The 27,853-nt window shown below is 40.6% G+C and overlaps 1 protein-coding gene across 1 annotated transcript in view; it reads right to left on the minus strand.

The window, feature by feature from the left end:
- Window positions 1-4,780: 4,780 nt before the first annotated feature.
- Window positions 4,781-27,853, minus strand: part of LOC122064993 (sodium/hydrogen exchanger 8-like) — a 39,068-nt gene continuing 15,995 nt past the window's right edge. Inside the window, exons 4-10 of the mRNA XM_042628790.1 lie at window positions 24,410-24,487; window positions 24,178-24,335; window positions 23,920-24,021; window positions 23,724-23,841; window positions 13,154-13,206; window positions 12,976-13,041; window positions 4,781-4,877 (exon numbers count right to left, since the gene is read on the minus strand). Of these exons, the coding sequence (XP_042484724.1) occupies window positions 4,781-4,877; window positions 12,976-13,041; window positions 13,154-13,206; window positions 23,724-23,841; window positions 23,920-24,021; window positions 24,178-24,335; window positions 24,410-24,487 (672 nt within the window). The remainder of the gene's footprint in view (window positions 4,878-12,975; window positions 13,042-13,153; window positions 13,207-23,723; window positions 23,842-23,919; window positions 24,022-24,177; window positions 24,336-24,409; window positions 24,488-27,853) is intronic.

The raw sequence follows: 27,853 nt of genomic DNA on the forward strand, positions 1-27,853 counted from the left end.
GTCTTTCTCTGGGCTAGGACGTGGATGTGATGGTCCGAGCTATAGTCAGACGTGTTAGAGGTGCTAGAATAAAACTTCTGACGTTTCCTTTCCCAATAGTCTTTGTCCACTTCCCTCAGTAGGGCCTTGCCCAGGTTCTTCGAGACATCCATCATTAACTTGGTGAGGCATTCAACCTCCTTCTGTAGCGCCCTAAATTATTCTTCTGTCACTGGCGGTGGCATCGGGAAGAGGACTGACTTTGAAGCTTCCAACAATTGCATATCATCCTCCACTGATAGGTTTTACTCTATCTCCTCTCCACCCTCTTGGTGGTCATCCGATACTAGAGGGTAGGGGCCGGGATTACATCCCTGAGACTTCCTCGAATATGCTTCGCTCTTACACTATATCGCTCACTTGAATCCTCAGCTGGCTTTCCATTTCCACTGATGGCACCTCAATTGGCTTTCCATTCCCATGGATGGCACCAATCTATTATTGCAGATTCCTGTCTCCCTTTCTTCGGCGCTACCTTCAGATCATTGATGAAGAACTAATCCCGGAGCCAATCTCTAAGAAAGGCTCTCCGAAGCTCAAATCATAACTATTAAAGAGGAAGGAAAGATAGCTCCTGAGCTTTGAAGATTCAATATTTCCTGCCTTTTTCTTTACCCGGTTCCTGCTTATATTGAATCTCTTTTTCCTTGCTTTCATTGGCCCAAGAGTCCTTTTTTCCTTAGGTGATTGATTTGCTGAGATGGCAAGTTTCCCTATGCACGTCCAGACCTTAACAGTTGGTGGATCTCTATTCCCATATGCTGGTTGGTGGGTCTCTTATCCCATACGCTGGTAGGTAGATCTCTTCTCCCATGTGCTTGTTGGTGGATCTCTTCTCCCATACACCAAGTTCTTAATTGTTAACCTACAGTTGCTTCTTTGTCACGCAATCGGGTAACGGTTAACCTATGGTTACTTCTTAGCCAAGTGACCGGGGTTGTTGAATGTTAACCTAATCATAATTAGCCATCTGGTCTACCCGACTATGACCATGGTTAGCTTACAGGGTTACTGGTTGTGGAGTTAGTTTGTTTGGAGATTAGGTGTGGCTACGTACATCTCTGCCGACACTGGTGATAAATATATATATATATATCTATACATTTGTTCATATGTACACCTGTTCTTCTAATCGTTTGATCATCTAGTCATTTCCATCACCTACTCGGGTGGGGTCTTGGACTGTGGTCATGGCATGTGCCTACTCATGTGTCTGTCTGCTCGTCTGGTCGTTTCCTTCCCTTACTGGTGTGGGGTCTTAGGCTTATGGTCATGGCACATGCCTACTCACATGTCTATCTGCTTGTCTGGTCTGTTCCTTCAGCATATATGGCGCCCTTCTATTGGCTAGCCATGTTATGGTATATCAGGACCCAATTCGTCAACTTACCTTCAAAGCATTCTGACTCCCTTTACATCGAGCACAGGAAGACTTCGCACAGATATCCCCCGACCAATGGCTTAGCCAAAGTCACCAACTGCACCTTACTCCAAGGAGTGGAGAAGAGGCTCAATGAGGCGAAAGGAAAGGCGGATGAACCGCATAGTGTTTTGTGGGCATATCTATGACACCCTGAAATTTGAAGCAGTTGTTCCCCAGTGTTAGGACCTAACTGGCACATGAGAAATAGGCTATTATCTTATAGATCACTCATGTATAGTAGTAGAAGGTAGAAATTGGCAGACTTAATAGTCAAGTAGGAGGGGTAAAATAGTCAAAATTTACGGGAATGGCCCCACACATGTTAGGTAATGTAAGACAGAGGATTAGTCTATTGGAAGACCAAAAATAAGGCAACCGGCTGACAGAATACTAAAAAATTAGGTTTTTTGTGGGGCCCACTTCTTTGCAGCATTGCCCCTTGCACTCCCACCATGTGTAGGGGTCTATTTGAGGATTTTAACCCACCATTTACCTTAGTGGGCAGTAGGGCCTACATGGGGTTATGAGATGTTAAAGTTTTAGATTAATTTAAATCAAGTTATAGGGTCTAGCCAAACACCCCTAAGGTCTAATTTGGGCTAGCCTATAAATATTTTCCATCAGCCTAATGCCTCATTTGTGCCATACAGTTACTGTTAGCAGCAAAGAAAAGAAGAAGGAAAAGAGAAGAAGAAGAAAGGAGAAGTAGAGAAGGGAAGAAGAAAGAAAGGAAGAGGGCTTCTACACCTAGGGCTGCTATTGAATAGTTCAGCCAACATGTATGAAATTCTACCATGTACAATTGTAGAATTTAAACTGGTTCATCTGAATTCTTAATTAGGATTAGGGATTTCAGTCCAATAAGGACTGTAATCAGATTCCTGTGCTCTAATCAGATTCCCAATAGAAGAATCCCCAAAATTTAACAAAATTCTGAGACCCAATTAGCTTGAAACCATCTCTGTAAACCCTAGAGCAGAGGGCTTTCAGCAATCGGGGTCAATTCCTGCAAATTGATGAGGGAATTAGGCTGATTGTAGCTTGAATTCTGTAGTAGAACAAAATCATAATTTAAATTGGATTAAAGCTGGATTTTTGAAGTTGTTGATAAAAAATTCCTTTCAGAAAAATCAAGTGTGGAGCTCAATTGGAGATAACATGGGACTTTGGTGAGTGTAACCTAATCATTACAGTTCTAATTTGGTGTTTAAGAGGGGGAATTGATTCAATTGTGCTAAAACACCTAAATTCCCATTTAAATCCTGGAATTTCTGAAATTGGAATGTGTACATACCCAGGTTAGCTAATCTACTCCCAGAGGTGGGTCAGTATGCTACCCACATAAGTATATAACTCTCCATGCAAGGGCAGACCAATTAGGCTAGAAAGGGCATCAATTTTTGGGCTTACAGTGTACAACAGTAGTAGTGGCAGAATTGGATTCTGCACATAGTTGTCATGGCGTCGCCTAGGCGGCGCCTTGGCGTCTCGGCGAAAAAATAGACCATGGTACTCCTACGGTTTGCGTCTCTCACAGTTGGCGGTCACCATTGGATGCTAGGCGTAGACATGGTGACGCCATGGCATGATTTATTCCCTAGGCAGTTGACTTTATGTGTTATTTTTTATTTTTTTTACTAACAATATTTTGTTTATTATATTTTAATTGGTTTTTTTTTTACTAAAAATATTTTGTTTATTATATGGCAGCGTAAAATTAAAACACCCGACGCCCGAAGAGACCAAAACCCTCGAAGCCAGCAGCCACCGCCTGCAACTTCTTCTTCTTCTCCTTCTCCTGCAGCAAGAGCGACATCTTCTCCTTCTCCGGCAGCAACAGCGATGTCTTCTCTTCTCCTTCTCTGGCAGCAACAGTGACGTCTTCTCCTTCTCCTTCCCCGGCAGCAACAACTATGTCTTCTCCTTCTCCGGCAGCAAGAACGACAACAACCACAATACCACATCGCCTGCGACATCTTCTCCTCCGGCAGCACGATCGACAACCAGGTAAGGGCCCCACCTGCGAGTAACTTCGATCTTTCTCCTCCTTCTTCTGATCTTTTTTTCTGCTCCAGTTCTTTTCTTTTATGCAGCTTGCCTTCTATTCTCTACTCTGGTTGGTTATTCTCTGCAACCTCTGCCCTCTGGTTCTTTGAGTTTCTCTTTGATTTTTTTAGTTTAGTACCTTCTATTATTTGTTTTTTGGTGGGTTGAAAGAAATGCAGGAATTATCATATGGGTTTAGATGGATTCATGTCCTTTTCTGTTCTTTGTTGTTTTAGCCTTTTCGATGTTTATAATATGTTTTCCTCTTTAGTTGTATATCTAGTTATCTACTATCTAGAGCTTGATCTGAAGGTGGGAAATCATATATTTTAGATTGCTGGAAAAAAAATATATAAGAACTTGACAATGGTCTTGGTTGTGTTAAGTGAAATGATTAAGTTGGATTTGTATTTGATTGTTTTTTTTTCTTTTATGTTACCATGTTAATGTTATTGGTTAACACTGTCTAGTGTCTCTTAGCATCTATCCATTACATCTCCTAGACGTCTCTTAAATCAATATTTCTGATACGCTGCCCGATACTGATACTTGACGCCTTGCATATGAGTTAATTCCTCCCTACAACCAACTTATCAATTCAAAGGGTGAAAGATCCACAAGCCTATCTTATGAGGTACATAGCATTGTAGTTCGTTCAGCTGCAGCAATCAGAAACACTAGGCTGTTCTGCAGCAGCTCCACACACTTTTCTACGGATCTTCAGTGTATGATATCTGTTTGAAACTTGCGTATACTCCAAGTAAATGATGTCCAGGGATGATCCACAGTACAACCTCTTATTCTAAAATCTTGAGCTTTTAAGTAAAGGCAACAACGATGTATATCAACTAATAATCCTAAGAAATTAGAAATTTGATATATTTACATTTCTCTCCCCATACCGCTACTCCCTCCAAAAAAAAAAATGAATAATAATAAAAAACAAACTAACATCAGTAATTAAAATAAATGTAGAAAGAGGTTTCTCTATAGCATTTATGTATTAAATACATGTAAAATAAGATTGTGCACATTAAACAAGGGGGGATTCGAAGGTTTATGTAATTTCTTAGGGATTTTGTACATTTCTGGAAACATGTTAGTTTCATTTTTCTGTGCCAAGAAACGGAAAATTGAGCAGGGAGGTCGAGTTTCATTTCTTAATGCATCTAAAATTAAAAAATCTTCACTTTCTTTGGCTACTTTGGTTCCTATATTGTTATAGAAATCACCTTTCTTTTAGTTTTTTTATGGCAATTTTTAGGTTCATAATCAGAAGTACAAGACAAGAAAATCCCTTAAGAATGCTGAATTCATGACTGACCTTAAGATGAAAATTAGAGTCTTAGCAATATAAGAGACCATTTCCCTGAAAAAACACAAAAACAAAGATCAAACATGGTGATAATGTTATAACCGCTTATGCTAAATGCTCAATCTGTTAAGGGAAGGAACAATGTAAATCAACACCCCCTCAGTACCGGTCTATACACACAGCCCTGCACGTGACACATACTCAAGTGGAAACACCATCACATGGCACCAAGGGAAGAATGTGTCGAGGAACCCTGTTTGGGTTTCCCATGGATCAAACACTCGACCTCCCTGCTCTGATTCCATGTTACAACCGCTTATCCTAAAATCTTGAGCTTTCAAGTAAAGGCAACAACGATGTATATCAACTAATAGTCCTAAGAAATTAGAAAATTGATATATTTACATTTCTCTCCCCATACCGCAACTCCCTCCAAAAAAAAAAAAATGAATAATAACAAACAAACAAACTAACATCAGTAATTAAAATAAAAGTAGAAAGAGGTTTCCCTATAGCATTTATGTATTAAATACATATAAAATAAGATTGTGCACACTAAACAAGGGGGGATTCGGAGGTGTATGTAATTTCTTAGGGCCCATTTTGTACATTTCTGGAAACATGTTAGTTTCATTTTTCTGTGCCGAGAAATCGAAAAATGGGCCCAAAATTGTGTGGCAAACCTGTTTCGTTTCACCCGTTTCTTGAAATGTAAATTGAAATTTATGTCATTTTTTATTCAAGAAACGAGATTGGAGAAACTGTCATACTTGTTTTTCTATTTATTGAAACAAGTGGAGCCAAAAAATTGGAAAGAGCACGATAAAAAGTTGACTTCTCTCATCTTCCAACTCCTCTCACATATCCCAACTCCTCTTCTCGTGAGACCTTCAAACCAGAGACGCCATCGATGCAACTCATAGGCCTTCCAGCTCCATCGCTGCAACTCATGGATGCTTCTTGGACACCCAAACCGATGCCAAGTTGTTCTCTGAAGCTACATCTTCTTCCAAATTCGCCTGTTCCAAAGTCCCAACCATTTGATAGTTTCTATAAAGTTTCATCTCCTTTCATTTGGTGATTTTTTAACTATATGTAAAATCTGTGCAAATTTTATGTCCATAGCATTCCCTGTTTGATGTAATGCCTGAAAGAGCATGTGAGGGTAAAAGGATTTGCAATACCTTGTAATCTGCAACAAGCCAACAAGCAACCCAGAAGCATGGCAATAAAAAATGCAGGTTGGAACAAATTCTCAGAAAATTTGCAATACCTTGTAATCTGGCACTTTAACCTAATCTGAAGAACTAAAACAATGGAGGGGATAAAACGTCTGAAACTGGAAATGGACATCTTCAATAATAAATATTCCGTAACTTAATTCCTCATCTAAACAAGCTGACATTCGTTCCCGCATTCGTTCCTCTCTCTAACCTCTGTTGCCTTCTAGAAATGAGAGTTCTTGAGCCTAATGCCCAGCATATCATCTCCTCCATCACCCTGTCTTGGTCTCACATCTCTAATTACCTCTATAGCCCAATAGCAGAATCTGGGTCCTTCGGGATCCCAACTCTGTCCTTATCACTGCCCTCTCCTCCTCTGCCCAGGCCATTCACCTCCCCATCTTCCATCCCTCCGGAACCCACATTTTCTACCTCTCCATCATCTATGCCCATAATCTTACCCCCCATCGACTTCCCCTTTGGTTTGAGCTCCGCTCCTTTAGCCACTCCACGGGTTCAAGTCCTTAGAGCATTGTGGGGGATTTCAATGTCATCCGCTTCAGTCATGAGAAGCATAGGGGGAACCCCATTGAACATCAAGCAGTCAACTCCTTTAATGACTGCATTGACGACCTTAGCCTTAATGATCTCAGATGGTCGGGAGTTAAGCTCTCCTGGCACAACAGAAGATCTGGTAACCTTCGTGTGGCTTGCAAGTTGGATAGAGCCCTTGTCATTGAAGCATAGCTTGATTCCTTCCCCTCCTCTCATGCCTACTTTGAGCTCATTGGGATCTTCGATCATAGCCTGATCTCCATCCACGTCCTCCCCTTCCGCTTCTTCGGTCCTAAGCCCTTTAAGTTCTTTGATATGTGGGTTTCCCACCCCGATTTCCTTCCTTTAGTGAGAGATGAGTGGAACATTCCAATCAACCCTTCCCCTTCCCACCTCCTTTCCTTTTCCAAGAAGCTTAAGAATGTCAAAGCCTCTCTCAAGCTCTGAAACTCTTCTACTTTTAGCAATATCTCCTCTTGTGTCTCCTCTGTGTCTCCTCCTACCGTGATAAACTCCTCTCTAACCAAGCCAAAATCCAAACTGATCTCTTTAACCCCATCCTTGCATCTAAGGAAAAATCCATTGATTCGGAGCTCTCCATTCTTCTTGCTCAAAAGGAAAGCTTCCTCCGTCAGAAAGCCCGCATAAAATGGTTGGACCTAGGAGACTCTTAACACTGCTTTCTTTCACAGGTCCTTAAAGGCTAGAAACAATTGGAACTCCATCCCTAAGCTCATCTCTTCCTCTGGCAATGAGATTCACAATCCGGAGGCCATCAAAGCTGAAGCTTTTTTCCATTTCCAGGGCATCTTCCTCCCCCCTTTCTATGTCCTCGCCCCTATAACTCACCTTCTTCTCAATAAATGTCTCTCGGATGACCTTCTCCCTAGCCTTCAGTCTATTCCTTTTTATGAGAAAATCCTGTCGGTCATCCTCTCTCACAAAGCTAATAAAGCCCCTAGGCTGGATGGTTTTAGCATGCGCTTCTTCTCCTCCTGTTGGAATATTATCCATCAAGACCTTATCCTTGCTATCTGGAGCTTCTTCCTCAATCCCAACCAGATCAATGGTGTCAACCATACCTTCCTCTATCTTATTCCCAAAAAGGAGGGTGCAGTCTCCATGAATGACTTCAGGCCAATCTCTCTATGTAATCTCCTCTATAAATTTATGGTTAAAATTCGATCCAATAGAATTCAAAAAGTCATTGACATCCTGGTTAGACCAAACTAATCTGCCTTCATTGCTGGTAGGAGCACTACTGATAATATCATGCTTTGTCATGATATTGTCCGTGGCTTCGATCATAAATCTCATTCCTCCTCTGCTCTTCTCAAAATTGGCATTCACAAGGCATTTGACACCCTAAGCTGGGACTTCATCTCCAAAGTCATTCTCCCCAAGTCCTTTCTCCTCCCTCCTTTTTCCACTGGATACACTCCTGTATCTCCTCTCCCAAGTTCTCTGTTATTGTCAATGGTAGCCCTCCCTTATGGGAGAGGAATCAGGCCGGGTTTCCCTCTCTCTCCTTTTCTCTTCTCCCTTTCCCTGGAAGTCCTGTCCAGATCCATCTAAGGCCCCACAAAACTCCACCTCATCTCTCCTATCCCCAAACGTAAACCCCATCTTCTCACCCATCTCACTTTTGCTAATGATATCATGATCTTCTCCATAGCCAACCCCCTCTCTATTTTCACCAATATGGAATCTCTCCATTCCTTCGAGAATCTCTCTGGCCTCCGCATAAATCTGCTCAGATCGAGCCTCTTCCTCTCAGGGGTCTCCCCTAACACTCAGGCTCACCTTCTTGGCATCATTGGATTCTCCTTGGGTTCCCTGCCTATTAAGTACCTGGGTCTCCCTCTCATCTCCTTCAGGCTCTCCTCCCATCATGGCTCCCCCATACTAGACATCCTGAGAAAGAAGCTTCAGCTTTGGAAAGGCAAGCTGCTTTCCTATGCAGGGCACCTAACCCTCATCCGTTCGGTGCTCTAATCCATATATCTTTATTGGTCTGGTGTTTTCTCCCTTCCTATTTCCACTACCAAGACCATCAAAGGAATCTTCTGCTCCTTTCTCTGAAAAGGTTCGGATACCTCTAGATTTCTCCACCTTCTCAGTTGGAACAAGGTTTGCCTTCCCAAAGCTAAAGGTGGTCATGGCATTAGAAGAATCAAAGATGTCAATTCTATGGGCATTCTTAAGCTCATTTGGAAAATTGTGTCCAAGCAGAAGGGCATCTGGGTTGACTGGATTCACTCCTACCTACTCAAGCACCACTCCCTTTGGACTGTCCCAATCCCTTTGGACAATTCTTGGATCTGGAGGAAAATTCTCTCTTAGACCCTTGGCCCTCAATGCCATCTCCTTTTCCATCAGTAGTAGCCAAGCCACCTCCTTATGGATGGACCCATGGCACCCGGCTAGTATCCTCTCCTCCCTGGTGTCCCACAGAACCATTTACTCCTCCGACATCCCCAAGTCTGCTCCTGTTTCCTATATCCTGTCCCCCTTAGATTGGTCCCTTCCTCCGTCCCTTCCCCCCCTCCTTGACCTCTAGTCATTTGTCCCTCCTCTCCCTCCTGGCCATAAAGGTAGAGAAGACAAGTGTATCTGAATCGCCTCACCCAATGGTTCCTATGGTTCCTTGGCGTAACTACAGGAACTACTACTGCATAGTTCTTTAATCTATGAAGGTTTAAGGGAAGCCTACTGCGTGCAATCTCAGAATTTCAAATTTGGTTGTATATATATCCAGCTTCAATCTGAATTTTAAGTTGTCGACATGCATATCTTAGTTGATATATGAGGTTGCTTTAATCAATCAATATTGTTGCAAGTCCATCAGTTAATTGAAGAACCTTTTATATACTGATGTCCCTACTGTTGCCATGGACATGCATGCTATCTTGCTACTACTGTGATTGATGAGGTTATAGATGTTGTTACAATTGAAGTGCTGCCATTACATTCATTTGTTAATTTGGATCTGTGAAGGAAGTCACTGGTTGTTGTTTGCAGTTGCTTGGTGATTTGAAGAAACACATCTTATCTGAGAAGATTTTCATCGTCTGTAGACAACAAAATCAGTGGGTGCATTATTTGTTTAAATTTTGAGTTATCTGTCATTGAATGTAAGTCTATTCTTGGGTTGTGGTAGACTTGATGTTTTAGCGTTTTTCATTCTAAACCTTTGTTTATTGGTGATTGGTTGTAAACCCTATTGCGTGGGTGCACGACAAGCGTAGTTGGGGTTGTAGCTCCAAATATAGTGGGTACTGGGTTAAATCTTGTAAGGGGGTCGGTGCTCCTGTGACGTGGCCACGTGGGTGCGATACAAATTGGGGCTCGTTCTCTTGATTGTGGGTGCAGTTGAATTACTGAGGCTGGATTTGAGTCGTAGATAAACGATTATTTGCATCGTGGATGTAGGCACATTGCCTAACCACGTATCTCTTTGTGTTGTGGTTTGCTAGAGGAATAGAATGCCCTGGTAAGTTAAGTTTAACAAGTTATTTTGTTATTTAAAATTTGCTGCAAACTCTTAATATAGGAATTATCATCGTGCAGTTGATGACTGGCTCAACTATGGGATTAGTGCTCCAAACTTGGGGCTGATTGCAATTCCAGTGTTATTCCTAACGGCATCATCTAATCGCTGCAAACGTAACTACAGTACATTTGGTTGATACATACCAAACCCCGTAATCATTTTAGTTATGCAAAACTAGAAAATTCAGTGTATGCCATTATAATATGAAGTTAAAGATAAAATATTGAGTTGGAGAGAGCATGGGATCACATAGTTTTCACCCCAATCAATATCAAACACATACTTGACAAAGAAGATCCCGTAAGAACATAGATTGAGGACACTAATAGGGTATTTGGTGATAAATTAGTTGAGTGAGGATTGGTAAGAAACCACACCTGATCCATATTTAGAGAACTTCATTAGAGAACTGAATATGGAACTAATTGTTGATGATGATGATGACGACGACGATGCTGATGATGATGATGATGGTGTTGATGATGATGGTGGTGGTGGTGGTGGTGGTGGTGGTGGTGGTGTGGTTTCACAATCTTACAAAGGGTTGTTGTTCACATGTGAGGCAGGGTATACACATGCAACCTACGATATGGATCATGGTGCTCACCTGCGACCAAAGTCTTACAGTCAGAAGGGTAAGCATTCCCCTAATCCAAATGATAGTGATGTGCTTATATGGAGCATAGAGACACTGAGTATGAATTCGGATCACGTTGGTGCTTCATTAGGCCATGGACAATATATCTTCAAGTGCTTCTTCAGGCCATGGATATGGGGCTTCTTTGGGTCATGGAAGTTTTAGACACGGTCAAGCACAACCACAACTCGGTAGATTACCATCATTGAGCATTCCAGACCATTACACAAGATTCTACTATAAGTGGGACTCCCATTAAGATAGATATTTCAATTGGGGTCAATATTGTGCCTATGTTCGGCAAGTGTACAACATCATCCTAGTCGCTCCTATTCTTGAAGAACCTCCCAAGAAGGCAACAATGACTTTGAACCACCACGACACTCTTCATGGGGCTCATGGCAATAGCAATAGAATATTTCTAAATGTGAGAAACCTCATCCCCTATAAAATGCACTTGTCTCTCAATACTGTGTTCTATATTTAGTGTTTATGTATGATACATGTTATATATTGCTTAATTATACTTCTTTTTTTTAATGCAAAATTGTATTTCCATGAGTATCTTGACCATTTATGTGCATATATTTAGTGTATCCTGCATTTCTCTAATGTGATACGATACATCTTATAAAATGACCTAACCAATATGGTGTCTGATATCAATACTTGAATCCTTGAGTGATACATCCAACTATGGGAAATGACTGACTTTGATTTGAAATAATCTTTACAAATCAATAACATCCTGTCTCATACTCAAGCATAATGGTGCAACCCTAGTTTTTTTAGTACACTGATTCGCCCCACCCTCAGTGTCAGCCAGAAATCAATATGTTGCCTTTGCTGGAATACTCCCGAAGATGTGGATCACCTATTTTTCACTTGTCCTTTCTCTTCGGCTGTTTGGTATGGCTTCCTTGCCAAATACTGGCTTAGTAGAAGCGTATCCTTCTGTTAGACAAAGAGTGGATTTGGGTTGACATTTCTATTTCAAGGAAGTCTTGTTGTGACACAATTGGTAAATTGGCTTTTTGTGCAACCATCTTCCATATTTGTTTTGAACACGACCTTCGTCGATGGACTTCTAAATTTAGGACTCTCTCTCAGGTTTGGAAATCTATCCTCTTTGAAGTTAAAGCCAAATTCTGGGGCTCTCCAGATCATTGTATAGATTCTCCTAGAAATAGGATTATTGTACATTCTTGCGATCTTCCCCCTTCTCCCTCCTTATAAGGCTGAGCTTGCTTCTTTTTGTTGTTTTCTTTCTCTTGGGTATTAAATTCCTTATTCAACCAAAAAAAAAAAAAAGGCCCAAGATTATATTGTATTATGCCATCTAAGGGTGTGAGGTGAAGGATACATAGAATTACTTAAACAAATACTCTTTAAACCATAGTCGTAGCGGCAAGGTGAGCCTAAGAGGTGGCAACACGCCTTGTCGCTTTGGCACCTAGGCAGTCACGTCTTGTTGTATAAAGAGCAAGACGTAAGAGTAAATAATGATTTCTTTCGGTATTTCCCTTTTATGTATAAATATGAGGGTCTTCTTCTTCTTGATAGCAGTGGATGATGGTGGCGGTGACAGTGGCAGCTGCTACCACCTTCCCAGTGGTACTGGCAGCTGCTACTTCTTTTCCCCATTTTTCTTCTTATTTTCCGTTCTCTCTCTGATTTTTCTCCTTATATCCCCTCTTTTCCTTCCTGATTCCCCCATTTCCTCCCCGCTTTACATCATTTTTTCCTACTTTTCCCCTATTTTTGTCTGATTTCCTCGAAGAATGTAGCGACTGGTCGCCCCCAGGCATTCAAAAACCACCTTGTCACCTAGGCGATGCATTGACAATTATGCTTTAGACTAATGAAATATCTTTTCACCATGAATAGTGATTGTACGAGAGCCTAATGTATGGATAATCATCTAGGATTCTGCGAACAAAATCATCTCTTAAATGTGTTTCTTTTTAAAAGTAAATTCAGTTATTCATGCACGAGATATCACAGATTTCATCAAACACAATATTTTCCATTGAACTCAGCAATATGTAGTGCCTTTTCTTGCAGAAGAAAAAAAGATCAGATGTATATTTATAAAAAAACTTGATAAATCACTTAAAAACATTGAATGAATTGCATAAGCTACTCACACATCTACTCCAATCTTAGATAATATAAAAGACGTACCAAAAATGATGCAAACTCTGCTGATCTTCACCCTTAAAAGTAGTCCTTGCAACAACAGAATAGAACCTGGCAATGGATAACATCAAGGGGAAATTTTTATTTTCGCTTTTCCCATTTTTTCCCTAGTACAAATACTCTAATTTATGTTTGAAACAGTGCAGAAGTAAATTTAACTTACATCCCAAGAGTCATAACCGTCAACACACCTGAAACAGCAGCCCAGTCTTGAGCCTTACATATAAAAATTGGCATTTCAGATATTAAGGGTGAAACAAAAATCAACAGTCCCTAAATTATGACGTCCATCAAATTCGCTCATCCTGTTCCAATACATCTTGCTTGAGAATAATGCATAAAAGTTGGCGGATTTTTTATATATATATTATGCTGCTCAGAAAAAGAAACCCAGAAGAGAAAAGCAAACACGAGAACCACTACTCTTAGGATGTGTATTTGCATACATGGCAAAGAGAATATGCCAAACCTATTTGTTGGCTACAATCTATATGGCTAATTAGTTGAAATATGTGGATGGAAAGAAAACAAGAGAACAAAAGAATGGAGGATTGGAGAAGAAGAAGAGACAAGAATAGTAGAATGTTGTGTGTAGAGAAAAGATTCTCTCACACATCTATAGTACTTCACTAATAAGATGTAAGGAATTACATATACCTCCCTATGGAGGTAAAAGGGTAAAAATAGAAAATACAATAAGAAACAAGAAGATAATAGACTTGTTCCTAAACTACCCTTATTACATAAATTCTAACACTCCCCCTCAAGCTTGAGAATAAATATCATGCATTCTCAGCTTACATAAAAAGGGTACTAAACTAGTGACAGATGAGCCACTCGGTGAAGATGTCTACCAACTAATCATTTGTTTTCACGAAAGGAGTGAAAATGTAACAAGAATCTATATTCTCCTTGATGAAGTGCTGGTCCACTTCAATGAGCTTTGTCCTATCGTACTATACAGGATTGTGAGCAATGCTTATAACTGCCTTGTTTTCACAGTATAGATGCATTATGCATAAGCCCTTCAGTATCAAAACCTAACTCTTGAATCAATCGTCTCAACCATATAAGTTCACATACTCCATAAGCCATTGCCCTAAATTCTTCCTCTGCACTTGACCTAGCCAAAACAGGTAGTTTTTTGCTCCTCTATGTGACCAAATTGCCAATAACAAATGTGCAATAGCCCGATGTAGACCGTCTGTCAAAGATGGATCCAACCCAATCAGCATCTATGTAGCTTTCAATCCTCAAGTGGTTGTTCCTAGTATACAATAGTCCTTTCCCTAGAGAGGACTTCAAGCACCTGAGGACACGGTACACAACATCCAAGTGCCACTTTTGGACGCATGCATAAACTGGCTCATCACTCCTACTGCATAAGTAATGTCCGGGCAAGTCAAAGACAGATAAATAAGGTCCCCACTAGTCTCTGGTATTTCCCTGCATCAACAACGGAAGGACCACAATCTTCTCCTAGTCTATGATTATGCTCAATAGGAGAATTTACAGGTTTGGAACCCAACATCCATGTTTCTTTTTTCAACAAGTCCAGCACAAATTTACTTTAACATATGCTTATCCCCTTCTTAGACATTGACACTTCAATTTCCTAGAATCCTTCAAGTGTCCAAGGTCTTTGCTTTCAAACTGTTTGTCTAAGTAGGTCTTTAGCCTAGCTATCTCAGCTCTATCATCTCCAGTCACTAAAATGTCATCAACATAGACAGTTAGTGCAGTTCTAGTACTATTACCTCGTCAGGTAAATAAGGTGTGGTCAGATTGACTATGGGAATACCCATTCGTCATAGATTGTTGATTTCCTAAATCTCTCAAACCAAGCCTTTGGGGACTGTTTGAGACAATACAAAGCCTTTTTGAGAAGACAAACCTCCCCTTTAGCTAAAGGAAACTTGAAGCCAGGTGGAGGCTCACTTATTCCTCTGAGTCACCATGGAGGAAGGCATTCTTCACATCTAACCGATACAAAAGCCACTCTCTATTTGATGCCAAAGACAGGAGAACCCTTATAGAATTGTGCTGAGCTACAAGAGCAAATGTCGCATAATAATCAATTCCGTACACTTGAATGTACCCTTTGGCCACCAACCTTGCCTAGTCCCTCTCAATAGCACCATTTGATTGGTACTTGATTGTGTAAACTCAATATGCATCCAGCTATAAGTCTCCCCCTATGGAGATCAGTTAGAATATAGATATTAGAAGAGAACAAGACAATAAAAAGAGGAGGAGAGAAGGTTAGGGAAGAAGGTTGAAGGAGAAGGAGGAGAAGAAGAGAGATGGAGATAGAAAGTTGTGTTATGAGAGAATGATCTCTCTAACACATATATTGCTTCACTAATATATTATATCGAATTACATACCAAAAAAAACAAAAGAATTAAAATGTAAGGGAATAAGTGACATAACTAGTTCCCAAACTACCTTTAGTACACAAACTTTAACACTCCCCCTCAAGCTAGAGAATAAATGTCATTCATTCCCAACTTAGACAATAGAGTACTGAATAGATGGATGAGCCCCTTTGTGAAGACATCAACTAGCTGATCTCCAGTCCTCACAAAAGGGGTACATATGTAACCAGAGTCGATCTTCTCTTTGATGAAGTGTATGTTCACAAAAGGGGTACATATGTAACCAGAGTCGATCTTCTCTTTGATGAAGTGTATGTTCACCTCTATGTGCTTTGTCCTGTCAATTTTTTTATTTATTTTTTAATGAATAAATAATGCATTAAAAGGGGGAAAGAATATACAAGAGGAACGAGGGGGAAAACTAAGACCGCAAGGGAAAGACAAGCAAAAGAAAGAAAAGGGGGGACAAAGCATGGCTAACAAGATGAGGCTAGCACCTTAAGGGGGGAACAAAGACAAAAAGACTAAGGGGGATACAAGGATACGAATCATCATGGGGATTGGGAGAAGCTAGAAAAGAGGAGGAGAGACCCCAGGCAACAACAATGAGCATGTTCCTAACAAGTTTCTGCTTGAGAGAAGCAAGTTTGGAGCGAACATTAAAGTAGATGGCTTTCCAAATCTGATCGTAAGGCCGGGATTTGGCCATCCATCTACTGATATTTTGCTTAATCCAAATGTGGTTAATAGTGTCGTAGAAAGCAAGCTCGACCGCCATGTCGCAGATGGAGGTACATGAGAAGGTCATATCAATCCAATTCCATTCCCTATTAAAAGGCTGAATGGTTCTCCTAGAAGGCCAACGATGGGAAATGACCTTTTCCAGATAAAGGATGAGAGGAGACAGTTGAAAAAGAGGTTGTTTATATCCTCATATTGTTCCAGCAGAAACAATAAAAAGGGGAGGCTTAAATGTGATGGCGGATGAGAAAGGATTGGCTCGGGAGACAGTCCTTGTGTGCTCGCCAGGTGGTGAAACTATAACGAGGGATGTGGCCTTCGAACCAAGCAACATTGTGCCAAGGGACTCTAGTGGCAGTGGAACGAATAAGGTTCCAGGCAGAGGCAGAAGAGAAGCTACCATTGGTAGAAGGATTCCATGAAATCCTATCCTCACGGGCATCCCTGTGGAGGGGGGAGCTGCCCAGATATCAGCAAGGGAAGAGGATGTGAGAGTGGACTAACTATCATTTAAGATGATGGAATAAACCATGGCATTTCTAGGAATACCATAGGAGTATAAAGTTCAAGGTTGACAATGGAGAGGAGGATACTTGCAAGGTGCCAATTGTCCAACCAGAAGGTAAGTGGAAGACCCATTGCTGATGGAGGAGGAGATGGCATTGAGGGCAAGAGGTCTGAGATTCAGGATTTTCTCTAGACCCATGGAACATCAGAAGGAGTCTGCCCAAATGGAATCTTTTTTTAGGAGAGAGGAGTATATCCAATTGACCCAGATATAATTGTCCTTAGAGGCAATTTTCCATATGAGCTTGAGGGTGTCAACTTTAATGTTATCATTGACTCTTCTCAATGGAAATAAATGTGTATAGGATCAATTTAGTGTTGTCATGGGTGGATAAAAGCTGAACTAAGGCACTATTGCGAATACGAGAGGCTTTCGAACCTCCCCCCTCTGCTCATGTGCTCCCATGTCCGATTTCCCCCTGCAACTCCCACCGTTAGTACCCCATGTCCCTGTGATCCCTATCCTACTCCCTCTCTGCTCCTCACCCTCCCAAAACCTGGTCCTCCGTAGTCACTTCTCCCTCTGACCTGCCTCCTACTTCCACCCTCTCCCCTTCTGTCACACCTTGCCCTTCATATGGCATAGGTATATGGCACTGGAATTCCGAACCAATCAGCCTACCAATACCTAGGATCCCAGATGCGGGTAGTAACCAAACCCACCACTTGCTTACTACTAAATTAGAGTATACATAAAGAATTCATAAAAATTATAAGATACGTGTGGTGATCATCTATAATGATATATGTAATAAGACAGACCCATATAAATGAATCCACAGGTTACAATAAATATAGAGTTTACATTCAACTAAATTATAATACATGATGTACAACAAGAATCTCCTCTGTGAGTGTCCCATATAAATATCTTCACATCTGAACAGATCTCCTAACCATCACCGTTCCAACTCCTTTATCTAAAATAGGCATCAATGGGGGGTGAGCACGGGCATGCTCAGTGAGGGGTGGGGGCATACAAGCACATACACACAAGTTATAATGATAACACCATCTCACACATAGGCTCCATTTGCAGCATCCACATGATTAATTTAATTTACTATTTCCATTCTAGTTACTAAGTCTTATCTTATGGGTTAAGTGATACAAGCAACGTAGGTGGCATTCCCTACCCTGTACGTTGGGCCTCAGGATTATAAGCTTGTTGTAGGTAGGAGCCAGCCAGTCCCGGTTAGAGCCTCAATCCCCCGGCTACCCCCTAAATAGTAACCCCTGACATCATGGTCCTGATCAGAGCCTTAGTCCCCCATGTGTCAATAGCCATACATACAGTACATCATACCATGCTGTGCCCTCTCAGGATACAGTACATCATATCCGGGCGTAGTAGTCCTACACGACTTACCACCGCGTGGGATTAGCCAATACCTGACCCTCTATTAGCAAGGGGTTATAGCACTGGGATGTGAGCCTAACCATATGCATTTATATGCATCCATAGCATCTATAGCATACAACTATGGCCTTAGCTATAAGACTGACTTCTGAGCCCATGGTACTAGACAGAACCTCGGCCACACCGTGCTATAGACCGTTAATATTACACCCAACACCACACATTTATCATACTAAGCTCTATAAAACCACGGTCACATCCATATCTGTAAAACATGCATCAAGAGAAATTTTATAATTTTTATATAAAATACATTCACATCATAATAGTTAATGCAACACATGAGAAAAATTGAAAAGGTAAAACAATCCATAACAGCCATCAACAAACAAACCCCTCACCTGTCTTTCTCAAGTCTGGTGTTCTTCACTAAACTCCTAATCTCGCGTATCATTAACGATGTGTATAACAAGTTCCTAATTAACAAATTACATGTAAGTTAAATTTTATGTTTAATAATTAATAACTAATTCCATTTATCTTATTCTAGCTGAATTCCCATATTGAGATCCATACTTGGCTGATAAAGAGCACATTGGCCTTTCCTTCTCAATTACCCAACTAATATCTCAGTCCGGTTCCTAAGGTCTGGATAGATCATTTATTCCATATAATTATTGGGCTCATTCTTGTTTAGGGGCCTTCTACTACTACTACTCCTTTACTTGGTTTTCGTTACTTTGTTTTTTTGTGGATGATTTTTCCCGTGCTAATTTGACTATTTTGATGAAGCACAAGAGTGATGTGCATGATGCCTTTAAAAATTTTTATCATATAGTATGTACATAATTTGACACGAAAATTAAAATTGTTTGTTTTGACAAAGGGGGAGTATATGTATGGTGGTCTTCAAGACTTTTTTACTGATCATGGCATTATCCATCAGCTAGCTTGTGTTGGCAACCCAACAAACTAGGGTAGCTGAGAGGAAAAACTGCCATTTGTTGGAGGTCAGAAGGAGTCTTCTCTTTGGCATGTATGTTCCTAAAACTTTTTGGTCTGATGCTCTCCTTACTGCTGCTTATTTAATCAACCGTATTCCAACACAACTTCTTTGCTCCAAAACCCCCTTGGACACCGTGTCTCCTCAGTCTTCTTTTTTCTCCCTTCCCCCCAGAGTGTTTGGGTGTGTCTATTATATCCATGTTAATAAGTCTTCACAGACTAAACTGGACCCCAAGGCCCTTAAATGTATCTTTTTTGGCTACTCCTCTACTACCAAGGGATACAAGTACTATCATCCTTCTTCCAGATGGAGGCTTCTCTCTAGAGGTGTCACCTTCCCTGAGTCTGCACCTTTTTTTGCCTCTCCTCAGCATCCTTTTTAGAGGGAGCATAATAGAGGTGAAAAGGCTACTGATGAGATCCCTTTTCTTTTTCCATTGCCTATCTCTCCTTTTATGCTTAACATTGGGAAACACAAAGAGGTGGATATTACTAATGTTGATGATCATTCAAAAGTGGTTAAGGCTCAGGTAATGAAAAGATGACCATTGTGTATACAAGAAGGAATAAGAAGACCTGCCAAGAGTCCTCTTTGAATCAAACTCCTGAGATCCACCCTTCTCAGTCAAGTAATATCCTTCCTTGCCCATCAGAGTTAGATCTTCCTATTGCTATTAGGAAGGGAAAGAGAGCTTGTACTAATCCTATAGCCAAGTTTATTTCCTACGACTCTCTCTCCTACAGGTGTTGCCTTTACTATTGCTCTTTTATTTGCTTCTATTCCCATGAATGTTTCTGAAGCTATGTCTAACCCTAAGTGGAAGCAATCCATGGCTGAGGAAATGATGGCCCTTAAAAAGAATTATACCTGTAAATTAGTTGACCTTCCAAGGGGTAGAACTCCAGTTGGATGCAGGTGGGTCTACACAATTAAGTACCGATCAGATGGTGCTACTGAGAGGTACAAAGCAAGGCTGCTGGCAAAAGGATACAGTCAAGTGTATGAAAATGACTACCAAGAGACATTTGCTCCTGTGGCTAAGCATAACAACATAAAGGTCCTTTTATCTCTAATAGTAAATAAGGATTGACCATTGTATCAATTGGATGTGAAGAATGACTTCCTTCATGGTGACTTAGAAGAGGAGGTGTATATGCAGACTCCTCCTGGCTTCAAGTTCCTTTCAGCTGCAGGAAATGTGTGCCTTCTTATTAAGGCTCTGTATGGTCTTAAGCAATCTCCAAAGGTCTGGTTTGAAAGGTTCTAACAGGCCATCCTGAAGAATGGTTATTCCCAAAGTTAGGATGACCACACTCTGTTCACTAAGTGTGGTAATGGCACTATTACAGCTTGATTATCTATGTTGATAACATTGTGGTAACTGGAGATAACAGAACTGAGATAGCTAATCTGAAGAACTACCTAGCCCAATAGTTTGAGATTAAGGATCTAGGACCCTTAAAGTATTTCCTGGGGATTGAAGTATCTAGATCCAAGAAGGGCATAAATATATGCCAAAGGAAGTTTATTCTAGACCTCTTGAAAGTAACAGGAATGTTAAGCTGGAAGCCTGCAAGTTCTCCTATTGTGCATAATCATAAGTTAGGGGAAGATACTGGCTCTTCTCTTGTTGATGCAGGGAAACATCAAAGGCTAGTTGGGAAGCTTACCTATTTGTCATTGACTCATCCAGACATTACTTATGCAGTGGGGTTGGTGAGTCAGTTTATGCATGCTCCCAAGAGTGGCCACTTGGATGTTATTTATCACATCCTCTGGTACTTGAAGTCCTCTTCAAGAAAAGGACTACTTTTTTCCAAGCATAACCACATGAGGATAGAAGGCTTCATTGATGCAGATTGGGCTGGCTCAGTCTTCTGATCTACATTAGGCTATTGTACATTAGGTGGAAACCTAGTTACATGGCAGAGCTAAAAACAATCTGTGGTGGCTTGGTCTAGTGTAGAGGCAGAATTTAGAGCAATGGCTCATGAAGTGTGTGAGCTTTTCTGGTTGAGAAGGCCGGTCCAAGAATTAGGTATTGATACTGGTGCACCTATGAGGCTTTATTATGACAACAAGGCTGCCATAAGTATAGCCCACAACCCTGTGCAGCATGACAAGACAGAGCACATAGAGGTGAACAAACACTTCATTAAAGAGAAGATTGACACTGTATGAAAACCTTTTATGAGGACTGGAGATCAGCTGGCTAATAGTTCAATTCTCTGTTCTCCAAGCTGGGAATGCATGATATTTATTCTCCAGCTTGAAGGGGAGTGTTAGAGATATTAGTTTTGTTATTCTAAGGGTAGTTTAGTAATTTATCACATTATGTTTTATTTTCCTTTTCTTCCTTAGGGAGGTATGTAATTTCCCTCCTCAGGGAGGTATGTGTAATATCTTGTAAATATGTTAGTAAAGAATATATTAGTGTTAGTGAGACTTTACTCACAACACAATATTCCAACATACCATCGATCTCTCTTCTTCTGCCTCTTCTACTTCTCCATCTTCTTCCTCATCTCTCATCTCATTATTCCTCTCCATTCACATATTCTAACTAAATGTCCATATAAACCTCTTCTTCAATCTCCCCATGGAGAAAGGCGTTTTGTACATCAAGTTGTTGTAACTCCCACCCTAAGTTGACTACACATGAGAGGATAACCTGGACAAAATTTATCTTTGAAACTAGAGCAATAGTTTTCTGGTAATCAATCCCATATGTCTGAGTGCACTCCCTGGAAATCATCCTTGCTTTGTTAAACCAGCAAAAATTTAACAATGAACACCCGCAGCCCACAGATTTCTTACCTAGAGGAAGAGGTACCAGGTCCCACATATTATTCTTCCCAAGTGCCCTCATCTCTTCAACCATAGCATCTTTCCACCGTGAATCGGCTGAAGCCTCCTGCCAGTGCTGGGGAATGAAAACAAAAGACAAGACAACAAAATTATGAAAAGCAGGAGAATGAGAATCATATGAGACTACATGAGAAATGGGGTGTTGAGTTTAAGTCCTACGGGGTTTCCAAATAGCAATAGGACAAGCTGGTGGAACTTAAAAGGAGAAAACTTGAAAACATTACTGATAAGTTAGTAACACAGGGAAGGCGAGACTTCAACGAAGATGCTAAAATGATGTGGAATGAGATGGCTACCTATATTAAGATTAAAGAATGTAGCTAAAAAACTTCTGGGTGAATCTAAAGGAAAGCAACATTTGTCTAGGGAAACTTGGTGGTGGTATTATAAAGTTTAAGCAGCCATTTAAGGCTAAGAAACCATCTCGAACTCCTTTCCATGGTAGGATAATGAAGTCTAACCAATTTCTACCAGCATGCATATTCTTTCATCTGAACAGCTTCAATATAAACCATCGCGAAATATTTTTTGTGGATCTGAAGCTGATAGATCAACTCTTGCTGAACTACTGATTTCTGTCCTACATCATCTTTTGCCGTCACCAATAGAAGAAGAATTTATCAAGGCAGATAGGAGAACAAGCAAAGAAAAGAAACAGAAGGCAGAGACAGCAAATACAAAGACGACATATGGTCTCTTAAATCTAGATTAATGGATAGACCATGGGCATAATCGTCCACTTGAGCCCACATTAAACCCCTAATTTTACAAATTTGAATATTTCTCAAAGCAGCTTCCTTGGAGCTTTGAACCAACTCCGAATAGGTGCTACTTCCTTTTATGGAAGGAGCCAAAGATGAAGAGATCATCTCCTTTCTCATCCACATTCGACCCAACCCATTGACTACCAGTGTACCAACCTTTGGCAACCTGATAAAGTTACCAAAATTTTCTATCAGCAATGATAAGTAATAATGGCTTTTCATTACAACAGCTATGCTGAAAATTGGTCAAGGGCACAAGAGTCGAGAAATGTGACTTCGTATATGTATACTTGTACATATCTTGATGAAACCTTGGCTAACTGGTACAAAATTTACCGTTGCAACTTTATTTCATGTGCTTAATGATTTCTGATCATTACCAGAAGTCTGCATAAGTTTTGGAGGTAATAGTTTACTGCCCCTAAAAATACACAATCCTTTTAGGTTACATCTTTCCTGTTCTTACTTTTATGCTCAACCATGGATGTCAGTTGCGAAGGTTCTGTCACATTCCTCAGTTGTAATTATGGGAATCTGGTGTTATTCATGCTACTTAGAGTTTAAGATAACAAGATTGTTTATTTGCTAGAAGTACTTGCAGCAGGCAAATGCATTTTATTTTATTTAATTCTTTTGGGCGGGGGTTGAAGATACCCCCAATCAGAAAGTGTGTAAAATGATTGGATCCTTCCGGACTTCTGTGGTGCTTGTAGCAAATTTTGGCGGCTATATACATGACTATAATAGTTTCAATTTCAGTTGACAAAATTTAACAAGTTTTTGGAAGGTGAAGGGGGAAAAGAAGTAAATCAAGGAAGCTTTAATCAAATGAAACAAATTGATTACAGTCAAATGCTGCTGGCAAGTGCCAATTGAGGAACCTCATGAAGTATTGATCTCCTTAAGGAAGTGTGTGATAAGTTTTTTAGTTTCCAATACTATCCAAATGTAATATTGATAAAGAATTAATTACTTACATCAATCAGTAACACCAAAATTCATTGCAATCATAATTTCTATAGGACATCACACTACAGATAGGATCTTACAGTGAAATAGGCAATATAGCTAACAGCAAGTGTCAATGTAATCTCTATCACTGTATCATTGAAAATAAACCCCAGCCACAAAACAGATGCTATTCCAAAGGCAAGAACAATACCTACACTGCACCAAGGAAAGCATGTTATAATCCAAATTATATTTTTGTGAAATCATTTTATCCAGAATACTCATGTTACAAATGCCCCAAGTGAAACTTGTGTTAAAAATTTGATAACATCTCCCACACTGAAGCTCCGTCCAAGCACCATTTGATAGAATAGATGATATACCACAATAGCTACCCTGGAAACAGAAAGCAAATTCATTATAAAGGAGTATGTGAAGAGAAAAAACTTGGTCTTCGCAAGTAAACAACCAACTCCATGATGCCTGTTAGAAACATAACAATAACAGGTATTCTGCGAGCAAGAAATAACAGAAACTAAAGGGCATAGATACCCATCATTCATCAAGGACTCTCCTTCAATTATCGTGCTCATTTTTTTGCTTGTACCAAGCTCCTTCATCAAGGCCACAACGGCAACAGGGTCAGTCGCACTAAGAAGCGCTCCTAGCAACAATGATGTTTCCCAGCTCCAATTATAAGGAAATGTGAGCTGCAGTGTATCATTGCAATAATTATTGGAAAGCACAGAAAATTTGGTCTCAGCAAAAGGAAGTCAAAGGATACCTTCAAAGCAGATCCAAGACAGAAGGTTGAAATTAGAACACCTGGACCAGCAAGTAGAACCATCTGTACCATGCATCTCTGCACCCAAAATGATAAAGCAATAAAGCTGGAAGAAGTTGTAACACTATATAAAAACCAATTTTCACTTGCGTGAAATTAGTAAAAGCTCATCAGAATGACAATGAGCAGAGAAAGAGAAACATGTCATACACAAAGGTGTTTACAAGCTTGAATAAACACCATAAGATGAGAGGCCAAATTCATCTGAGGGTAATTATTGATGAACTTTTTCTTTCTAGCATTTATCGCCTAAGCATTTAGGAAGGGCCCTCAAATGCTTTGGTTGCCTTGTCGCATTGATAACTAAGGTTATGGGGAACTCCCAAACAAGCCCACTAGGATGCTGCGTGTCTCATTTTGAGGTACCTTAAAGGAGTTAGAATGTAGAGATTGGGAGAGAATAAACGGATAAGAGAGAAGAAGAGAAGATTAGACGAAAGGATGGAAAGATGAGAAGGGGAAGAAGAGAAATGATGAGAGAATGTCGTGTGTGAGAGAATGGATACTCTCACACTATTTGCTTCGCTAAGATAATAATAAGGAATTACATACACATCCCTAGGGAGGTAAAAGACCTGGTTCTAAATCTTGAGTTTCGACCTTGTCCGAAACCGAAATTTAGGTCAAAATTTTAGAAACCTTGTCAAAACCAAGTATTTTTTCTGGGCTATATCTAGAAATTGGGTAAAAAATTTCAAAATTTCTGAAACTTGGTCCTCTCGAGATGGATCGAAACAATCAGAATTTCCAAGATATAGAACTACGGTAAAAGATAACAAAGGACAAATACAGTATTAGACAATAATTAATGTAGTGCTCAAAGTTCCCCTAATACACAAACTCTTCTAACACTCGACCTCAAGTTGGAGAATAAATGTTATACAATAAGGTACTAAGCTAATGATGGGTGAGCCCCTATGTGAAGACATCTGCCAAGTGCCAACTGATCACTAGTCCCCACAAAAGGAGAGCATATATAGCCCGAGTCAATCTTCTCTTTGATGAAGTGTTTGTCCATCTCTATATGCTTTGTCCGATCATGTTGCACAAGATTGTGAGCTATACTTATGGCAGCCTTACTATCACAATAGAGGCACATGGGAGCCTCAGATCAAACCCCAACTCTTGGACTAGCCTTCTTGATCATAGGAGTTTACATACTCCACAAGCAATAGCTTTAAATTCTACCTTTGCACCTGATCGAGCTACAAATGTTACACTAGTGCTCAAAATCCCAAGCTAATTTCAACTTTTGGACACAGGTAATGCAACCAAGGTGATAACCATTAGTAACTTGTGGATTGCCCGGCTCACTGTATGGAAGGGCTACAAACCACTGAAGAAGTCAGGAAAAGTACTCTGCCATTGAAGACAATTACTAGAACCCCGATAATAAAATGCACCAAGGTATGGCCCACATACCTACACATACCCAAGGAACCCTTCACACAATCGACAAACCTTGTTCCACCCAAATTGGACCAAAACAGCCCACACCGACTGATGGTCACCAGCAGGTGAACACCCTCAGGTGAGGGTATAGCCAAAATCAGGTTATTTGGCTGTGGGGCCCGGACCCTCACACCGTGCACCTCAAACCATCTCCAATACCTGGTACAACCTACCAAGGAGTGGATTAATGTATCGAATCATTCTGAGGTGGGCCCGCTAGTGCCGATTAGAGAACTAACCTAATAATGAGTGAAAAATCATTTATTTTCCAAACAGACCTTAAGTGACTTAAGTTACTACAAATAGAGCTCATTGCTTATTCTTTTCATTCTTACCAAGATAAGAGCAAGAGAAGGGAGAGAGGAGAAAAAGAAGAAGGGAAGCAAGGGAGAAGGAAGAGGAAGGGAGCAAGGGAGATCGCTCCACTCACCCACCCCATTGAAGGTGAGTTTCTCTCTCTACCTCTCATGAAGGCTATGCTCTCTCTCTCTCTCTCTTACCTTATTTCTTGACCTAGCGTAAGTTAGAGCAACCCTAACTCAAATCCTTCTACCCACCTACCCAATCTACAAATTGGATCGAGGTTGGCTAATCCTACTGTCTGATGGACCGAGTCTGGGGGAATTTCTGATGACTGAGGTGGGGGGTATCTAGCTTCATGACTAAACCCATCACCGAAGGTTGGATTCCGATATTGTGGCATACCCATCATTGAAGGTTGGATTCCGGTGTTGTGGTATGTATGGGGGATTATTAATAGGGGCTTACCAGGTACCGAAGTAGCCATGTAGAGACTGGTATGCTCCTGACTTGTAACCAGCTTGTATCCTTGGGGAGTGATAAAGTACATTCGTGATTGGAGATACCACCTATGTTGCAGTAGCACTAAAACCCAATATGGACTCAAAAGATATTGATTAGGCTTGTTAGATTGTATCGGGCTAAGAAAATAACCCTGGTGTTACAACCCTTGCCAATAGGGGATATGTATTGGCTAATCCTACTATCTGATGGATCAAGATTAGGGGAATTTCCGATGACTGAGGTGGGGGCTACCGACTTTGTGACTAGACCAATCACCGAAGGTTGGATTCCAATGTTGTGGTACGTATGGAGGATTATTAATAGGGGCTTACAGGTACCCAAGTAGCTATGTAGGGACCGGTATGCTTCTGACTCGCAACTAGCATGTATCCTTGGGGACTGATAATATACATTCGTGATAGGGATACCACCTATGTTGCAATAGCACTAAAACCCAACATGGACTCAGAAGCTATTGATTAGGCTTGTTAAATTGCATCGGACTAAGAGAATAACCTGGGTGCTACACCCTTTGCCAATAGGGATGAGGTACTAGCTAATCCCATGGGGTGGTATATTTGTTAAGAATACCTTATCCGCAGTACGACAGACTGTACTCAGAGGTAGATGCAGCACGGGTGACCGATGGGTTTTCCGGGACCGTGGCTATCCCATAGCATGGGTGATAGATGGGTTTTATAAGACAGTGGCTGTCTTACAGCATAAGAGACTGATGGATTTGTTGGGACCGTGGTAATAGAGGATTATTCATTAAGGGTTTGTGGGGTGACCGATGGGTTTTCTGGGACCTGTAGGCTCCTGAATTGCAACTAAATATATCGATGGGTGACCGATGGGTTTTCGGGGACCAAGGATATCCCCTATGTTGCAGTAGCACTCAAACCCCAATTGGACTTATTTTTGTTGATAGTCTTGTGTGATAATAATTCGGATCATATTTACATTCATTTAATCTGTGTTGATCCATTATTTTTTGTCGTATTTATAATTCATTTAATTTTGTTTATCTTTATTGTTTTATCTATACTTGTTTGTGTTTGCTTACATGTCCAACCCTCACTGGGCTTCGTGGAAGCTCACCCTATGTGGATTATTTTTCTTTAATTG

This window comes from Macadamia integrifolia, unplaced genomic scaffold (genome assembly GCF_013358625.1).
Source record: "Macadamia integrifolia cultivar HAES 741 unplaced genomic scaffold, SCU_Mint_v3 scaffold1846, whole genome shotgun sequence".
Classification (NCBI taxonomy): domain Eukaryota; kingdom Viridiplantae; phylum Streptophyta; class Magnoliopsida; order Proteales; family Proteaceae; genus Macadamia; species Macadamia integrifolia.